At 40.4% G+C, this 20516-nt stretch overlaps 1 protein-coding gene across 2 annotated transcripts in view; it reads right to left on the minus strand.

The window, feature by feature from the left end:
* Positions 1–690: 690 nt before the first annotated feature.
* The window catches only part of ADAMTS12 (ADAM metallopeptidase with thrombospondin type 1 motif 12), a 339684-nt gene continuing 319858 nt past the window's right edge, over positions 691–20516 (minus strand). For both annotated transcript variants that reach the window (XM_063087212.1, XM_063087211.1), the window contains 3 exons: positions 20289–20432; positions 7778–7937; positions 691–869 (listed from right to left, as the gene is read on the minus strand). In XM_063087212.1, the coding sequence (XP_062943282.1) occupies positions 691–869; positions 7778–7937; positions 20289–20432 (483 nt within the window). The remainder of the gene's footprint in view (positions 870–7777; positions 7938–20288; positions 20433–20516) is intronic.

Here is a 20516-nt window from a genome sequence, read left to right on the forward strand (position 1 = left end):
TTCCTCTTAGCCTAATGTCTCAAGGTCAGCAGAGGACTCTAAAAGCCCAGAAGTGGAGTCCTACAGGGATTGAGGGATAGCCTGAGAGATGTAACCAGCCCGTTCTCTTCCTGCCCTAGTTGAATACTGGGTGAAGAAAGTGGTCCTCTGACTGAATGAATTAAAAAATGTTCTTAAAAGCTTCCCCATGACATTTTAAATAGCAGCTGCCCCAGGCAGGGAGGGAAAAAACAAAAAAAGGAAAATCATCAAGGTAAGTTACCTTGATTTATCACCAATGACAATTAATAAGATTATTTGTTCCCTGGGTAAGTGTGACTCTCTTTCCTGATACTCTTGAGGTAGTCTGGGAAAAATCTGGTCTCTGATTTTGCTTTAAGGGGAGGAAAAAAAGACATCATTTCACAGACCTGCCTAATCTGGCTCCTTTCCCAGGAGCTGATCCCAGGTGATGCCTGATTCTACTGGATACTTCATCTTCATATCAGGGAGCAGCAAGTATGACAGTCCCTAGCTTCCTGGGAGGCACATCCTATGGCTAGAGGAAGACACGCATTTTGTTTTGTTATGACTCAAAGTTGAACCTCAAATATGTAAAGCGAAAACTCAATGAAGTGGCCCTCAGAGCTCAAACACGTTGTGGTCAGCAGGCTGCTGTGGTCTATGCTATAGGGTGGCTTCCTTCCGGACTCAGAGTGCTTTGCGTTTTTTGAGCAACTGTTGCTTTCTTTGCCTTTGTGTGTGGATGATGTGCATCTGTGGACACGAGAGGCAACACTGAGCCCTCACAGTGGGCACGGAACATTTCTTCATGGCTTTCAGTGTCTGGCAGAAACTGGCTGACAGCTTGTCCTTGGTGCAAAGTAAATCTGTGGAAGGAAGAAAAAAACAAGAAAAAATAAAAACCCAAAGGTTATCCTTTGTAAGCGAATGAGCACGACTTCGCTTAATGTAAGATTTTATATGTCTGCCAAGAAAGGATCCGTAGTAATAGTCAATAGCCACTGCACATTTATTATGCATCAGGAACTGTGCGAGTGTTTGTGTTAAGCTGCACTGTCAGTCACAGTTCTTCATTCCTGTGTAGTAGTGTCACACACATTCCCACCCTTGCCATGGCTGCCTTGTGGGTAGAGAATAGTTCCCCACTCCTTGACTTTGAGTTTAGCTCTGTGACTGCTTTGGTCAATGGGATGTTAGTAGACATGATCCCTGCAGGACCTTGACATGTACAGGAGGATGAGCCTGCCTTGCTGAGCTTCTGCTGTCACCATCAAACGAACCTGGCTTGTGCCAGCTGGACCAAGGGGGAGAAGAGACACATGGAGCAGACCTTGACCCAACCTACAGCTTGCAGTCAAAGCCAACCAAAGCCAGGCTAGATCAGCTGAACCTTAACTGACCTACAGATGTTAAGCAAAACATACATGACTATAGTTCTAACCCCTTGAGTATAGGTGTGTTTGCTATGCAGTACTATTAGGACAACAGTTGAATGCAGTGTTTTATATACATCACTGAATTCCTTTAGTCTTCAAAGCAGTACTAGCAGGTAAATATTCTTTCTGTTTCACAAATGAGGAAAGTAAGGCCAAAAGCAGTGAAGAACTTGTGCAATGTCATCCAGCTGATAAGTGGCACAGCCAGATCTGAACACAGGCACATGTGACTCTAGAGCTCATGCTTTCACCAGTCACACTATTCAGAGTGCCAAGCAATCAACCCATCAGCCAACTAACCAATGCTTCCTAAGAATTGCTCTGCAGGGTGAAGGGTACAGATATACAAATTGTGGCCACTGCCCTCCAGAACTGTACCATGTAATGAAGGTATATGACATGCATAAATAATTCTCATAGTAAGTATCCAACTAGTTACCTGAGTCCTAATCTCCATTTTACTCTAACCATCTCTGGGCAGTGTGTCCCTTGATTTTCTTGACCTTGCTTTTCTCATCTGTGAATTGGGGAGTTAGACTAGATGTGGAGTACACTAACATTTATAAAGCAAATGTATTTCACAGGGCCTAGTTTCCAAAGCCCTGCAGTTTCAGGTTTAGCCTAGCTTTTTAAAATTACATATAGAAATGTTAAGCTTGCAAAAGACAGGAAACTTTCCCCAGGCTAAAATCTCTGTTGTAGATATAGAATTGTAACACAGAAAAGTTTCTGGCTCAAGGACAGATGCCCTTGGTACAGGTTAACCTACTGATTGATATGTTAAGAAAGTTATTGTTATGTAAAGATACTGAGGAAACTGCTATGGGAGGGGACAGTATTTGCTAAGAGCAGGCTTTTGTTGGTGGATCAACTTAACCTTTTGCAAAGTGCATTACAGAATGTCACTTTGTTATTTCACTGATGTTAATAGCTTCTATTGTTAAACTGTACTTAACCATAACTCCACCTATGTTCTTTTTCTGTAACTTTCTGGCCTGGAGAATAAATACTGAGACAGAACCCCAGCTCAGTGTTAATTTCACAAAGGAGGAATGCCTCTCTCTTGAAGGTTCTGGGAATTTAACCCCTTCAGGGTGTCTCACTGCTCAGAAGAAATGGGCTTTGAGTAATCCTTTGCATCTCCGTCACCCAGGGGAGAGAGGTGGCAAATCCGTGTGAGGCAAAGCAACAATTAGATTGCTCAGGACTGCCACACACACATCCTCTAAGTGGTACTCCGACTGCCATGGCCCATGTACTCTGGATCTGGAAGAAATTCTGTAAGGCCCAAATCACTGATTTTCTTTCTAAAAAGTGAAATTGTTGCACACTTTGCTTGTGTGCCTCTCAGAGCTCTCATTACATTTATTTCTCCTTTACAGAGAAAAGATTTTAATAGTTCTGAAGAAAGCACTTTCATAAAAAGACCACTTATCCTTTGTAAAAGTAGAAATTGAAGTAATATCCTCTTGACCCCAAACCTGTGATTTTTGCCTCTCTATACTTTTTTCTCCTTCAGGCAACGAAGGCAAAAAATACTTTTTATTTCCTCAGAAATCATCATTTCCTTGACTATATTTTGTTTTTTATGTGAAGAAATAAATGTCTTCTGTTAGCTGCCAGGATTCCATTTTGTGTGCAAGTTTTAAGTGCACTTATCAACACTGTACCCCACAGATATGTACAATCAATTATGTTTCAATGAAAAAAAAAAAGTTTTAAGTGCACTTAGGAATCGGAAATGTATAATGCTTCTGGAATCCAAAACCTGTTTTCGCTGCTGATTCTCTTCTTCTTCAGGCCTTTTCTTTAAGCCTATTATAAAAACTCAGTCTCTCTAAAATCCCACAGGAAGTTTTCTCACATGCTCTGAAGTTTCAGAGAGAGTTCAGGTTTTGACCAAGCATTCCTGTTGTGGAATGTCCCTTTGAGCTCTCCATCTCTCACATCTCCAGCAGAGCGGTGGGCATTCCCCATGGGGCTGGGCTGTTCAGTGCATGGGCTGCTGTTCACAGAAAGGCAAGTCTTCCTTCTGAGGCTTCTGGATTTGGAACAGGGCCCTGCCTGGAAGTCCAGGTGTTACCTGGCTTCCCCAGTGTCTTAGCCAGCCTTGTCTGAAGCCCTTGTGGATGGTGGATGGAGAAGATGTATCTGGGGTAGCTCTTTGTCCTACATTATCCCTGCCATGAGCATGTGAGTGCTCTGGGGCTGTTACAAGGAAAGAGGAAGACAGAGGGAGTGTGAAGGCTCAGTTTGCATTCACCTCTCCACGAAGCTTCTTTTGGCTGTACTGGCCTGTGTGGATCCCTTCTGCCTCAGTCTCCAAACCTGCATTATTATTGTACCACTTGTTCCAACATGGCACTGCACTCCATCTTGAACTGTTCTGTAAATGGTATGTGAGCCTTTTCTGCAAAGGGCTAACGTGTGATCTCTCTCAGGGGTATCTGTTATCGTAAAAAGGGCCTCTAGGAGACCTCCAAAGTCATTAATCCTGTTGTGGCTTAAATTGTGGCCTCTGAAGTTTAAGTGTCTCCCAAAGTTGAAGTCCTAACCCTTGGTATCTGTAAATGTAACCTGATTTGGTTATAGAATCTTGGCGGATATAATTATGATATAAATTAAGATGAGGCCATTTTGGAGCAGGGTGGGCCCTTAATTCAACAGTGCTGGTGTCTTTATAAGAGAAGAAACACAAAGACAGATACACACACAGAGGAGAAAGTCATGTTAAGATATAGACACTGAGGGGACAGAAGGCCATGGATAATGGAGGCAGAGTTTGGAATTAAACAGCTACAGCCAAGGAAAGCCAGTGACTGCCAGCCACCACCAGAAGGTAGAAGAGAGAGCATGGCCCTGCCAACGCCTTGATTTTGGATTTCTAGCCTCCAGAACTGTGAGAGAATAAATTTCTGTTGTTCTAAGCCATCCTGTTTATGGTAGTTTGCTATGGTAGCCCTAGGAAACTAATGCACCCACCCCGCCATGACAAAAACAACAACAACGATACAATTGATTAAGCAGTATTTACCAGGTACTAGGTGATGTGCTTGATGTATATGAATACTACCTCATTTGGTCCTCATAGGAATTTACTTGTACGTACATCAATTCTCCTCCTTTTGAAGACTGAGGGTTCTAGAGAGGCATATTAGTAACTTGCCCAACATCACATAGCTGGCATGCAGACGGTGTTGCTGGAATCTGAATGTTGTCTCAGTGCCTCTAAAGCTTTGCCTACAGAAAATGCATCTCTTGTACTGGTGATGGGGGAGGAGATCACAAGGGCAGGTCCTCCCTGCTGGAACATCCTCATTTGCTCAACACAAAAGCCTCAATTGTCGGGTTAGGTTAACACCTAAATGACTGAAATAGGCTCGCCCGGGTCTGATGTCCTTACATGATTTTGAGAACCATATGAGGTCATGAGTCCTGTTTTTCCAATGGTCCTCAGAGCCTTGGAAACATGCTGGGTCCTGGAGTCCTACTGTTTGAGCGTGGGGAGCCAGAAGGAAGAGTGGAGAACAGTGGTGGCCCATATTGGTAGTCTGTGTTCCAGGACCATGTTTAGCAGCTCATTTAGACAACTGTGAGCCCAACATCATGGCAGGGCTTAATTACACCAGTTTTCCTTATTATTCTAAAACAATGAAGGCTTGTTGTGTTCATCAGCCAATTGGATCCTAGCCCCCAAATACTCACAATGCTTATAATTAGGGGCAGCTAGAGAGGAGATCCCAATTTGCTTCTGCCTGTTCAATAGAGACCACACTTGGAAATTTAAAGGGACAGTTATGTGCCTATTCCCTTGCTGTCAGCTTTATCTAGGTTGAAGGCATAATATTTTGTCCACGAAAGAAAGTTGAAAACAATTTCAATGTTTTTGACAAATACAGTTTCCATTAGACTTTGGGCTCCTTGAGGCCAGGGACTGTCTTACTCATTTCTTTATCCTCAGCTGTTAGAGAGTGTCTGAGACATATCTTGTGATCATCAATGTTTGCTGAATAAATGAATGAATGAAATCCTATTCATCTGGAAGAATATCTTTCAGGAGAAAATTTATTGACTCAAATGTTCATTTGTATCAGCTTTGGACCTAAGTGGATGTTTTTCCTTTGCTTTCCTTTTCTACTTACTCCCCAAATTAGAAACAAAAACAAAAACAAACGAACAACAAAAAAAAAACCCAGGAAGTAAGCATAAGGGTTTTGCCTTTTTTTTTAATGTCCTTTGAGTCATAATTTGTATTTTGTTTTTGTTTTTGTTTTTTAATCAGTATGAATTTAATGCTTAGAACACAGCTGATACTCAGTAAATAAATTCTCTTGATTTTTTTTTTTTTTTTAACCCAGATACTTGGAAAAGGCTTTGTAGTCCCTCATACAGAAATGGTAGTCCTGATTTAGATTTTAAGTCATTAAAAATTCAAATGGTACCTAAAAGAAGTAAAATGGCCTGGAGGAAAGCAAACCTTATATGAATTCATACCTGATCTGACAAGATGGATGTAGAAGTATGTTTATTGTGATGGCTGTTTGACAAGAATCTTGGCATTGAATGATTTATTTTCAATGCATTTTAGAGAGTATATGGGTGGTTGGCTCTTTAAATCAAGGAAGGTATCGCAATTGCTATTTTATGTTGCTTCTATGTGAGTAAGCATAGCTCTGCTTTCAAGAGAAGCTAGTAATTAACTTTTGTTGCCTTGATAAGTGTTGGTGAGAGGAATTCATTGTTATTTACATCAATTGCCAGCCATCTGTTAGTCATCATCTATGCAGTGTGAGATTTCAAGATGAAAAATACCATCTATGCATTTAACCCAGTTTTGATTATTTAAGACTGTATTGTCCAGCAATAGGACAGTTAAAGACAATCTACATATAATTAAAAATAACAGCCCATAACACTAGGCATGATCAACTGAGACTAGGTGGCTGCTTCAATGACATAAAAAATAACACAACAAAGAAGGGGTTCCTTAGCCTCAACATTTTTAAAACATGGTGCCATAGAAGGTGAGGAGATGAAGTGAAAGGAAGAGCGTCTCAAATTGACTCCTTGGCCTAGAACTGAGTGCTTCTCAAACTTTAATGTGCATCTGAATCACCAAGGGATCCAACCCTAACTTCCCTTGAACTTAGTACATGAGTTAGATTTATGCGCATGCCATCGTGTTCTTCCTGTCTATTCCCCAAGCTGAAAGCTTCTCCTGGAACCTCTGGTCTGAACTTTCTACTCATCCCTCACTTTCTCTGGGGGCCTTCCCTGCTCTCCCCAGTTTAGGTTTGATGCTCTTCCCAAGTACTCTTATAACACCCCTTGCCTCACTTCTTATAGTGCCTGTCACTGGTTTGTAGTTTTGCTCTTGTTTAACATTGTCTCTAGCATGCAGTTAAGTACTCAACAAATACTTGTTGAATAAATGCATTGTTTGTACATAAACAACCCCTGGGGGAAAATCTTCTCAGGATATTAACTCTAAGGGCAGTCTCTGTTGGATGCCTCAGTACCTGGGAGCAGGCAACCACACATTTCATTGTTCATATTTAAGAATCTTTGGGAAGGACTACCACTCTGTACTCCCAACATACTGCTTTTTCTGGAGCAGCATTACCCTTAGTTGATGTCTTATAGTTGGTTCTTTAATTAGGGGCAGAATAAATTCATCTTGACACTCTAAATCCTAATTACTGGACTATATCTACGTGAGGCATTCCCCACTTTGTAACTAATATAAGTAAACTATCAAAAACATCCTCTCTTCCTGCCTGAGAACTCTCTCTCCAGGTTTTTAATTTAATTGAAAAATCTTGCATGCCAATGAAGCCCCAAATTTCAATGGAATGGACATTAGAGTTCATGGTTGAACCCTTGCAGCCTACAGGAGCTCCTTTGTCTCTTAATGTAGAGAGCCTTAAATGCTTGCAAAATCACTTCCTAAGCCCTCGGCCAGTGGCTGCAGAGTGTGGGAGTGTGAATGTCCAGCTTGCTGGCTTGGGAGCAGACAACTCTGAGGCATAACTTACACTGTGGAGCTAGGACTTCAGATGACTGAGAGGACACCCAGCTGTGCTTCCTCCCATTTCTGTGCTGTGTGGGATAATGTCAGTGTGAACATGCTTTGAGATAGGAAAATGGATGAGATTCCTCAAGAAATTAGAGTCAAATCTCACCAAATTAGACAGCTTGCTCCCAGGGTTCTGACTGGCCTCTTCAGTATTAAGATCTCTGTTCAGCAAAGGGACATGAAACTATACACAAGTTGAGTCATGCAGAATGACTTCCTTATGAAAAGTTCTCTTCCCCCCGGAGGAAACCTGTTCACCCACCAGCACTCTTCCTGCAGGCCTGCTGGTTGCATTTTTGGAATTCTGGAGGTTTGGATTCATGATCACACAAGCACTGGTCTTGGTCTTCAGTTTTATTGTCCTCTGAGGGGACACAATGAACAGTCCTCTTCTGAAGGCCACCTCCACAGGAAGCAGTGCACTGGAAGAGAGGGGTGCACAGAGAGAGTCAGAATCCTTCCCCAGGACCACTGAGAGAATACCAGCAGAGTACCTCTAATCTCACTGTGGTCAAGGATGGGAAAGTCTCAATTACCTCAAGCCTTTTTGAAGGAGTCAAAGAATAAAGGCATGAATAACTTAGAGATGTGAATATAGAAAGATTCCTATATTACAGGTTGTGTGGAATTTGGCTCAGTTTACTACTGGGTTCTCTAAAGAACATGCCCCTCTTTCCCACTTTTGAGAATGGCCTGTTGTCTCCCACCACATGGCTACAACGCTATGGTCAAGGCATCATGTTAGTACCATGGGGCCCTGCCCACTTGGACACACATGATTGCTCCAGGGGAGGGTCCCTGAATTGTGCTAGGCCCAACAATCACTTCCTTGGGAATGTAAAATTGAGACCCAGCAAGAGATTCCATCTGAGGCTGAAATATGCAAACTTGGGTGTAGTGGGTGGCCACGTTTCCTGCCAAATAGGAGAATTTGAGAAAACCAGATGACAGCAAACATTAGTGGAATGAAGCATATGCTCAGAGAGAAATGGGAATGGGAGATGGCATGCTTAGAGGATTCACACCCTTGGTTCCAGCTAAAACTTCTAACCCAAACACTCATCCTCACAGCATGACTAATGGAAGTGAAACATATGAAGAGATTGAACTGCAAGCAAAATAGAAGAAAAAAATTCCTATCTGGGCCCTGGTGCCTCAGCTCCCCTGTTTCTCTGAGCTATTTTTGAATTGAGGCTGGGGATCAGATCTGAGGAAAAGGGATGGAGCTACTAGGGAAGCTGAGAGTAGGGTAAAAAGAAAAGTGGGAGAGGAAGACCATGGTGGAATGGAGAGAGAGTTTGGAATAGAGGTAGGGCCAGGGCTGAGTATGGAGATTAGGGAAGGAGCAGAGCAGGAACAGATGTAAAAAATGTGCCTGAATTTATCACATATGCTCTTTTTTTAAAAAATAATTTTTTTGATAAAACATAAAACATAAAATTTACCATTTTAATGATTTTAAAGTATACAGTTCAGTGGCTTTAAGAACATTCACACTGTTGTGCAGCCATCCTCACCATCCCTCTCTAGAACTTTTTTCTCTTCCCAAGTTGAAACTCTGCGCCTATCAAACAAGAATTCCTCACCCCCCGCCTTCACCCCCAGTCCCTGGCAATCACCATCCTGTTATCTTTACGAATCTCACTGCTGCAAGTACCTCATATCAGTGAAATCATACAGCATTTTCCCACTTGTGACTGGCTGATTTCAATGAGCATAATGTCTCTGAGTTTCCTCCATGTCGTTAAGTATGTCAAAATTTCCTTTTTAAGATGGGATGATCTTCCATTGTGCGTATATACCACGTTTTGTTTATTCATTCTTCCATCGATGGATACTTAGGATGTTTCCAACCTTTGGCTATTGTGAACTACATACGCCCTTATGACTTACATTTTATATCATGTTTTATTACTGTTAGCTTTATCTTTCTTATATGATCAAAACCTCCCAGAGGGTAGAAACCAGTTCCGTTTTCTTCATGCTTCACAGCAATTAGCATGACATTCAGTAAATACTGATTGATTGGCTGAAGAAGACTGCTGCATGAAAAATTATGGAAAAGTCACTAGGCTCAAGAGATTCCATTTGTCACTTGAAATGTTATTGGACACCCAGCTCACTAAATAAGAGAATACCCACCTGGGACACTACTGATCAACTCGGAATACTGCTACCCAAACCCCGTTTGTCACAGAGACCACCCATGCAGGGGATAGGAGGAGAAGCATATTTTTATTAACATCCGTGGTTCTATTTCATTTCACTATTTATAGAGCCTAGAGCATCGTGATCAGCACGGAGCATCATGATTGTGTTACAAAGTCAAAGAGGTTTCTGTGACAGAACCTGAAGGCAATTTTATTTGGTGATTCACGTCAAATTCTCCATGGATGTGGGAAAGGAATAAGGAGTAAGAAATAGCTACTCAACTGATCGTAAGTAAATAAAAGTCTGCATCCGAGGACAGAGGGAAGAACAATGGAAATTAATCAAGCCAAAATATGATGGAGAGTACTAGACTAGGATTGAAGAGTCTTGGGTTTTCTTGCTCACTGCACATTGTCCTGGATTATTCTCTTGACTGCTCTCTTCCTCTGTAAAATAAGATTGTTATATACAGACCAAATTACTTCCTTTCCTGACTTCTGCTTCTAAGGGTCTGCTGGAATAAAGCTTGGCTGGTCCTGGGCACTGAAGTCATGCAGGTGCTCATGGTCAGGGCAAATTAGGATGGAAGAGCTAATTTTAAGCCAATCACAAAAATAAGCAGGAAGTCAGCATCTATACATTTATTAGCCAATTAAAGTCACTTGTGATTAAGATGCATGAATTTGTGTTGTATTTAATTGGGGGGTTAAGCAGAAAGCATCATTGCTGATTTGGGTTTTGTTAATTGTGATAATGTTGTAAGTTTGAGGTTTTAGAGGGAAGGTATATCTCTCTTAGGGCTCAGATCTACACTTTTGGATCTAATTTGAACAGGAATCCTTGTTCAGAACTGAGCACTCCAAATGGGTATGGAACTAAACCAGTTTGGTTCCTAGCTAAGCCTATGGACTCCCTGAATTGCTCACACTCTAAGCTCAACTCTACTCTAGCCTCATTCAGTCCTAGACGTTCTGTCTGATATGACTACAAGGATTCTCTTCAGCTTAAACTGGCTTGTTTGGAAAAGTCTCAGAGTCCAACACATACTTGCTCAAATAATTCAGCAAATGCTTGCTCTGTGAGAAGCTATAAAAGAGATACAAGAAAACTGGACCCTGTAATTTCTACCACTCAATCAACATAGATCAAAAGGAGAAATATGCAGAAGAGAAACCATTGAATGTTTTATAACTAATGTAAATATGTTCATTGAATAACGTTCTTGCACTTACTATTAATGCATGGCAGGCCATGCTCTTTGAGCACAGGAAACGCCCTGGAGTTCAACCCTTGTAAAAACCATGTAAAATAAGATTTATTTTGTGGTCTTACTGACATAGAAACAGATGTTCCCGTCTCCCCCAGACTTTTTTCTTTTTTCTTTTAGCATTTGTAGCCCTTTCTATGGAGACTCATGTATTTCATATTTGGAAATTTTTCTTATGTTAGTTCTTTGTTAATTTTCTCACTTCTTTTTTTTCCCATTCTCCCTTTCTGAAATCTTATTATTTTAATGTTTGACCTGCTGGCCTGATCCTCTGATTTTTCTTATGTTTATCTCAGTTTCTTTTTGTCTTTGTTCTCCTTTTCTTGAGAGATTTCCTCAAATTATTTTCCCAATCCATCTATTTAATTCTTTACTTTTGCCATTTAAAATTTTTTCTAATTTTTCTAATTTTCCTTCCATTTTGAATATTTTTTTTTTACATAACTTCTTTCTCTTATGTCATGGATATAGTCTCTCATTTCTCTGAAGAGATTAGTTACAGATTTTGGGGAGGAGTTCATCTGTTTCTTAGCTGATCTCTATTTCCTCAGAGTTCCTTTTACCCTGTTTGTTTTGTTTTTGCCCTTAGTGTCAGGGATTTTCTCAAATGGCTGGCAATCCTAGCCTATCTGTTTATATTTCAGCATGAGTCACTTATCATCTTACTAGAAGTTTCATGGGTGGCAGTTATAGAGAGGTGGCTTTACACAGGGTAATCAGGAAGAGATCTATTATTTCGTTTTTTTTTCTCTAGAGGCTAAGCCAGTCCTCTGCTTCTGTGGAGCTCAGTGAGGGAAGGAGAACATCACACTGTTTATTTTATTTTATTTTTTTTTAATTTAATTTAATTTTGTCAATATACAATGTGGCTGATTATTGTGGCAAATTACGGAAACCTCCCTCCCTGCTCCCTCTCCCCACTCCCTCCCAACAATGTCCTTTCTGTTCGCTTGTCGTATCAACTTCAAGGAATTGTAATTGTTGTGTCTTCTTCTCACCCCCCCAGTTGTTTGTGTATTTATTTATTTATTTTTTAGCTCCCACAAAGAAGTGAGAACATGTGATATTTCTCTTTCTGTGCCTGACTTGTTTCACTTAATAGAATTCTCTCTAGGTCCATCCATGTCGTTACAAATGGTAGTATTTCATTCGTTTTTATAGCTGAGTAGTATTCCATTGTGTAGATGTACCACATTTTCCATATCCACTCATCTGATGATGGACATTTGGGCTGGTTCCAACTCTTAGCTATTGTAAAGAGTGCTGCAATGAACACTGGGGAACAGGTTCAAATGTATTTTGACTTGATGATTTCCATTCCTCTGAGTATATTCCCAGCAGTGGGATAGCTGTGTCATATGGTAGATCTATCTGCAATTGTTTGAGGAACCTCCACACCATTTTCTATAGAGGCTGCACCATTTTGCAGTCCCACCAACAATGTATGAGAGTTCCTTTTTCTCTGCAACCTTGCCAGCATTTATTATTCACAGTCTTTTGGATATTAGCCATCCTGACTGGGGTGAGATGGTATCTCAGTGTAATTTTGATTTGCATTTCCTGAATGCTGAATGATGTTGAGCATTTTCTCATGTGTCTGTTGGCCATTTGTATATCTTCCTTTGAGAAATGCCTATTTAGCTCTTTTGCCCATTTTTAAATTGGGTTACTTGTTTTTTTCTTCTAAAGTTGTTTCAGTTCCTTGTATATTCTGGATATTAATCCTTTGTCAGATGTATATTTTGCAAATATTTTTTCCCATTCTGTTGCTGGTCTTTTAACTCTGTTAATTGTTTCTTTTGCTGTGCAGAAGCTTTTTAGTTTGACATAATCCCACTTGTTTATTTTTCCTTTGGTTGCCTGTGCTTTTGGGGTCATATTCATGAAGTCTGTGCCCAGTCCTATTTCCTGAAGTGTTTCTCCTATGTTTTCTTTGAGAAGTTTTATGGTTAAAGGGTGGATATATAATTCTTTAATCCATTTTGAGTTGATTTTGGTATATGGTGGGAGGTATGGGTCTAGTTTCATTCTCCTGCATATTGATATCCAGTTTCCAGTTATCCCAGCACCATTTGCTGAAGAGGCAGTCTCTTCCCCAGTGTATAGGCTTGAAGCCTTTGTCAAAGATCAGATGGCTATAGGTGTGTGGGTTGATTTCTGGATTCTCTGTTCTATTCCATTGATCAGTGTGTCTGTTTTTATTCCAGTACCATACTGTTTTGGTTATTATAGCTTTGTAGTATAGTTTAAAGTCAGGTAGTGTTATGCCTCCAGCTTTATTTTATTTTGCTCAGCATTGCTTTGGCAATGCATGGTCTTTTGTTACTCCATATAAATGTCTGGATAGTTTTTACATTTCTGAGAAAAATTTCATTGGAATTTTAATGGGGATTGCATTGAATGTCTATATCACTTTGGGTAGTATGGACATTTTCAAAACGTTGATTCTTCCAATGCAAGAGTATGGGATATCTTTCCATCTTCTTGTGTCCTCTTTAATTTCTCTCAGCAGTGGTTTGTAGTTCTCATTATGGAGATTTTTCAAATCCTTGGTTAACTCAATTCCTAAGTATTTTATTTTTTTGGTGGCTATTGTACATGGGCAAGCTTTCTTGATTTCTCTTTCTGCATGTTAACTGTTGGAGAATAGAAATGCTACTGATTTTTGTGTGTGGATTTTGTATCCTGCTACTTTGCTGAAATCATTTATCAACTCCAAGAGTTTTTTTGTAGAGGCTTTAGGCTGTTCGATATATAGGATCATGTCATCTGCAAACAGGGACAGTTTGACTTCATCTTTTCCAATCTGGATGCCCTTTATTTCCTTCTCTTCTCTGATTGCTCTGGCTAGTACTTCCAATACTATGTTGAATAGGAGTGGTGAGAGTGGGCATCCTCGTCTAGTTCCCATTCTTAAAGGAAAAGCTTTCAGCTTTTCCCCATTCAGGTTGATATTGGGAGTGGGTTTATCATATATGGCTTTAATTATGTTGAGATAATTTCCATCTATGCCTAACTTGTAGAGAGTCTTTATCATAAAAGGTTGTTGAATTTTGTCAAATGCCTTTTCAGTGTCAATAGAGGTGATCATGTGGATTTTGTCATTGCTTTCATTAAAGTGATGTATCACATTTATTGATTTGCATATGTTGAACCAACCTTGCATCCCTGGGATGAATTCCACTTTATCATGGTGTATAATTTTCTGTATGTGCTGCTGTATTCTGTTAGCTAGTATTTTATTGAGGATTTTTGCATCTATATTCATCAAGGATATCGGCCTGTAGTTTTCTTTTTTAGTTGTATCTTTACCTGGTTTTGGTATCAGGGTGATGTTTGCTTCATAGAATGAGTTTGGGAGAATTGCCTCTGTTTCAATCTTTTGGAATAGATTGTAGAGAATTGGTGTCAATTCCTCTTTGAATGTTTGGCAAAATTCTTCTGTGAATCCATCTGGTCCTGGACTTTTCTTTTTTGGGAACCTTCTGATAACAGCTTCAATCTCCTTTATTGTTATTGGTCTGTTCAGATTTTCTACATCTTCTTGGCTCAGTTTTGGTAGCTTGTGTGTGCCCAGAAATTTATCCATTTCCTCCAGATTTTCAATTTTGTTGGCATATAGTTGTTCATAGTAGTCTCAAATGATTCCTTGTGTTTCAGAGTATCAGTTGTAATATCACCTTTTTCATTTCTAATTTTCGTTATTTGGATCTTCTCTCTTCTTATTTTAGTAATCCGTGCCAATGGTTTGTCAATTTTATTTATCTTTTCAAAAAACCAACTTTTTGATTTATTGATCTTTTGTATTGTTTTTTGGGTTTCAATTTCATTAAGTTCTGCTCTGATCATAATGATTTCTTTCCATTAGCTAACTTTGGGATTAGATTGTTCTTGTTTTTCTAGTTCTTTAAGGTGAAATATTAGGTTGTTCACTTGCCATTTTTCCATTCTCTTGAAGTAACCATTCAACATGATAAATTTCCCCCTTAGTAATGCTTTTGCAGTATCCCACAGGTTTTGGTGTGATGTATCATTGTTTTCATTAGTTTCAATAAATTTTTTGATTTCCTGTTTGATTTCTTCTTGGACCCATATGTTATTACATAGAATGCTATTTAATTTCCATGTGTTTGTATAGTTTCCAGAATTTCATTTGTTATTGATTTCTAACTTTAATACATTGTGGTCTGAAAAAATACATGGGATAATTCCAATTTTTTAAAATTTGTTCAGACTTGATTTGTGAACTAACATGTGATCTATCCTGGAGAATGATCCATGTGCTGATGAGAAAAATGAATTCTGAGGTTGTTGGATGGAATGTTCTGTAGATATCTGCCAAGTCCAATTGGTCTAGAGTGTTGTTTAGATCTTGTGTTTCTCTGCTGAGTCTTTGCCTAGATGATCTTTCCAATATTGACAGTAGGGTGTTCAGGTCCCCTCCTATTATGGTATTAGTGTCTATTTCCTTCTTTAGGTCTAATAGAGTTTGTTTTATAAATCTGGCTGCTCCGACATTGGGTGTGTATATATTTATGATTGTTATGTTTTCTTGATGGATCAATCCTTTTATCATTATGTAGTGGCCCTCATTATCTCTTTTTATGGTTTTTAGTTTAAAATCTATTTTATCAAATATAAGAATAGCTACTCCAGCTCGTTTTTCATTTCTGTTTGCATGGTAAATCTTTTTCTATCCTTTCACTCTTAGTCTATGTGAGTCTTTATGGGTGAGGTGGGTCTCTTGGAGGCAGCATATAGTTGTGTCCTCCTTTTTAATCCAGTCAGCCAGTCTGTGTCTTTTGATTGGGGAATTTAAGCCTTTTACATTAAGAGTTGTTATTGAAAGGTGTTGATTTACTCCTAGCGTTTTATTGATTTTTGTTTGGATATCTTAAGTGTCTTTTGTTCCTTTCTTTCTGACTTACTGTTTGTCTTCTGGATTTGTTGGTTCCTTGGATTGCAGATAACTTTTTTTTTCTCTTCATTTTTGCCATTTTTACTTTACTAGTGGATTTTGATTTTTCTTGAGTTTTCATGGCAGAGGAGTTATTTTTCAGGTACCAAACATAGTACTCCCTTGAGAATTTCTTGTAAGGGTATTTGTGTGGTAGTGAACTCCTGCAGTCTTTGTTTGTCTGAGAAATATACTATTTGCCCTTCATTTCAGAAGGATAGCCTTGCAGCGTAGAGTATTCTTGGCTGGCAATCTCTGTCTTTTAGTATTTTGAATATATCATCCCATTCCTTTCTGGCTTTTAGGGTTTGTGATGAAAAGTCTGATGTTAGTCTGATTGGGGCTCCCTTATAGGTGATTTGATGCTTCTCTCTTGCAGCTTTTAAGATTCTCTCTTTGTGTATGAGTTTTGCCAATTTGACTATAACATGTCTTGGAGAAGACCTTTTTGGGTTGAAAACGTTTGGGTATCTATGAGCTTTGTGAATCTGAAGTTATGTGTCTTTTCCTATACCTGGGAAGTTTTCTTCCACTATTTTGTTGAATATGTTTTCAATGCAATCTCCTTCCCCCCCTCCCTCCTCTGGAATACCCATAACTCGGATATTTGAGCACTTAAGGTTGTCTTATATCTCTCTTAGATTTTCTTCAATGTTTTTAATTCTTTTTTCCTTTTTTTTTTGTCTGCCTGTGTTATTTCAAACAGCCCATCTTCAAGGTCAGAAGTTCTCTCTTTTGCTTTTGTAAGCCTGCTGGTAAAACTCTCTGTTGTGTTTTTTATTTGGTTGAATGAATTCTTCAGCTCAGCAATCTCTGCTACATTCTTTTTCAGGGCATTGATTTCCTTGTACAGTTCTTCTTTCAGGTCCTGTATACTTTTCCTCATTTCATTGTGTTGTCTAGGTGAGTTTTTTTTTTTTATCTCATTTAGTTTCCTTAGAATTATCACTCGAAATTCCTTGTCAGACATTTCAAGGGCTTCTTGTTATATAGGATCTAGATCTTGAGAGTTATTGCCCTTTGGTGGTTTACTTTCTTGATTTTTCATATTTCTGGTATCTTTCCTTTGATGTTTAGTCATCATGGCAGGGGATTTCACAGTCTACTGGTTTGACACTATTGTCTGGCTAGGATGGTGCTAGGACTCCCAATTTGGTATGGCTGCCTTAGTGTCTGCTCAGTTGCCCACTAGTGCCTTGGGGGCATGGTTGCCTCGGATCTTGGGCCTCTCAGGGGAGGTACCTCTCTGGTCACCATGCACTCAGCCAGGCTCGGGATGGAGTTGAGCAGTGGTGTCAAGGCCTACCTGCTGGCTTGTGCACTGGCACCACATGGCACGTGGTCTCTACAGATCTTGGGCTTCTCCCACTGGGTGCCTCTCTGATCGGCACACACTTGGCGGGGCTGGGGATGGGGTTGGGTGGTGGCGGCAAGTCCTATCTGCTGGATCACATGCTGGCACCACAGGGCACATAGTCTCCGAGGATCTTGGGCCTCTCTGGCTGGGTGCCTCTCTGATCAGTGTGCACTTGGCAGGGCTTGGGATGGAGTCGGGTGGCGGCAGCGAAGCCTACCTGCTTGGTCACCCGCTGGCACCACAGGGCACGTACTCTCGGAGGATCTTTGGACTCTCTCTCACACTGTTTTTTGTGTGTATTTCCAATTAATCATTTGAGAGATGAGACCTTTTACCACCTGTTTCCAGCTTCCAAAGTTTTATCTACTCCTCTCTGCTATTGTTTCCTGCCCCCATCTTTGTCTTTGTGGATTCATACCATTTTTGGTGTTTTATCTTTATCCCTTCTGCCTATTCAGTAGAGTTTTGGTAACAGGGGCAAATGTGTATGTTTAATCCATAGATTGATTTTTTTTTCACTTCATAATGAATCATGGAGGTCAGGAGTAATACCAACGGCTGGCTTGATAGGTGTTGGCTACTCCCACTCACACTCCACCCCCATTCTTTGGTATGCACAATTGATGAATTCTTGACACATGACTTTTCCAAGAAAACTTCAACCCATGTCCACCTTCAATAGAGTGCCACCTCTAACTCCCTCAGGGAACTGACAGTAAGACTTAAACATGTTCATTTGTAGTTTTTAATCTGTGAGATTTTGTGCCCCCAAATGGTCCCAAACTTATAGCCTTTTCATGACTATTCACATTGTAGCAAATTTTCTCTCCTCGTGGTCACATTTGATTACTGATGCACATAGTGTTCTACAGAGCTCCAGGATATTTATGAAGAGCTTAGTCTGAAACTCCCAGGTGGCTGGGGCCAAGGCCTGCCAGGAGAAAGCACAGCCTCTGCTCAGGCCTGTGTGGGTGGAGAAGGCCACTGCTTCCTTGGATCTGTGAGTCACCATGATGTTAGTAACTAATTTTGTGAGGTTTATGGCTAGACTATGGCACTCAGACCTTGCTGGTGGCAGTGAATATTAATTAGATAACTATTTATTTGGAGCCCATAGACAGACACTCTGACAACAGAGCAATAGTTAAGTAAGTTAGAGTCAATCAATTTTGATGGAATATTATTGTGACTAAAGGGTTAACATTTACCTGGTTCAGCCCATTTGGAAGGGAAATGACCTTGAGGAATGGCTTCCTTGGTAGCTACGGAGTAAACGTGGTCAACGTGGAAAGTTAAGACTGCCTTGTCTACTGAGAAGTTACTGATGGTGAGAACTGCTCCATGCTGGGGGCCTGTGAGTTGGCACTTGGCCTTAGGCATGTGTGACCAGAACAGTTTAAAACAGTGTCATGAAACTGAGGCTGCTGAGGCTGAGGCTTCTGTGTGTCGAGGTGAGCCTTTGCTCTCATTCCTTGACAGCCACGCATACCCTGTACCAGTCAGGAAGCAAATAAATTTGTGTCCTCAGGCAGCAGCCAGAGATGAGGCTGCTGTGTCTAATATAATGCCTGCCTGCATTCTTCTACACAGCTAAGTCAACGTAGCTTTAGATTCAAGTCAATTGTGCCTCATGTTCCCAACTGCCAGCAGACGGCCAGTTTGAACCAGCATTCGAGTTGGTCACAGCTGTGCAGGTGCAACTCTGTGGCTATGAACAATGATTACTAAGAATATAGCAACCTAAAAATATCTGGGGGCATTACACTGGGCAAAATACTGCATTGGCCTGTGTTCTAATTATAACCATCAAAGTATACTTGCACATAAATGAGCTACATTATAAAAATGTTAATAGTCTAGGCCTTGGTGTATCAGATCCCCCCATCTCCCAGCTGCTGGCCCCGTGTTCTGTCCCAGCTGAGGTGGCGACTAACTTCCTGGAAGCACAACCCACTGGCCTGCACCTCATGTCCACACCATGTACCTCTCACCTCCTGACTCTGGGCTTTCTTTTTGCCAATGAGACATGAGACATGAGACATGATGGGACCTGCTCAGTGTCTACATGTGGACAACCTAGAAGCATGGGGATGTTAGTCCTCCAGGTGAGACTGTATCCAAGGGGAGACAGGAGCCAGAAGATAACTCTTCTCCCTTCTTACCCCTGGATAAATGGCCATCAGAGGCATCATTCGTACAGCTTTTAGAGGACTTTCCCGTGCTAGCAGGCAATCGGTTGCTCCTGACACCAAGCAATGTCACTTAGGTAAGATAATGAGTCTGTAATGTCCCACTTCATATTTGATTCTCCTTCTCTACCTTCTTCCTCTATTCTATCAGTCTTGCTTCCCTGGCATTGTATTTCCTAATGAAGTGTTAGATTTTTGCCCTGAGACTCTATTTTCTAGAGAACCCAAGATAAGAAAAGTCAGAATGATGGCAGAATCTGTCTATGGAAGAATTTTCTTTATTTTCATTATCACTGATACAGTGTTATTTATGCAATAAATAAACTTTGGGAGAACAGTAAATCTTTTCCTCATTTTCAGTTTAATTATTTTGTTTATCTCTCCATCAAACAGCCTAGCCCTCTGGCAAACTGAACTGTGGGCTGAGAAGAGGCCGGAAACTCACGAAGTCAGACTAAGCCTAAAGCTACAGGACATACTCAACGCTTTGCTCTAGAAAAAGCCAGAGGATCCAAGGTGTTGGGCCCCAAACTCACCTTTCCTTAGACTTCACAGTTCTGGAATAATTTTGATATTTGATCTTTTCTCTTTTGAAAGCATTTGATCTTTTCTCTTCTGAACTCGAGACAGTAAACATTGACCTACGGCAGCTATGGGTTAACTTTGAGCAGACTTAGAGGTATTAGATGGCAGAAGAATACTAAAGATAAAGTATTTAGAAGCACTCCGTAAATCAATGAATACATTGAACACTTACAACGAATATACACTACTTTTGCAATCAAAAGAAAATGAATGTTGTTTTCTTTTTTAAAGCTAAAGTAAAATGAAGCATTTATCACTGACTCTTACCGTGTTCCAGTCTCCAGTGGCCCAGTGACAGCAAAGGTGCTCATTGCAGGGCACAGTGGACATGGGTCTTCTTGTCCAGTCACAGAGGCCTCCTGGACAAGACACTCCTCTTTCTTGAACTCCACCTCCACAGGACCTGGAACACTGATACATAATAGGGACAGGATTAGGTAAAAGTCAGGGTGGTGACATGTTCAAAAATAAGGAAAGAAAGTTGTACTGTAATTT

The sequence above is a fragment of the Cynocephalus volans genome, chromosome 2, assembly GCF_027409185.1.
Source record: "Cynocephalus volans isolate mCynVol1 chromosome 2, mCynVol1.pri, whole genome shotgun sequence".
In the NCBI taxonomy this organism is placed as follows: domain Eukaryota; kingdom Metazoa; phylum Chordata; class Mammalia; order Dermoptera; family Cynocephalidae; genus Cynocephalus; species Cynocephalus volans.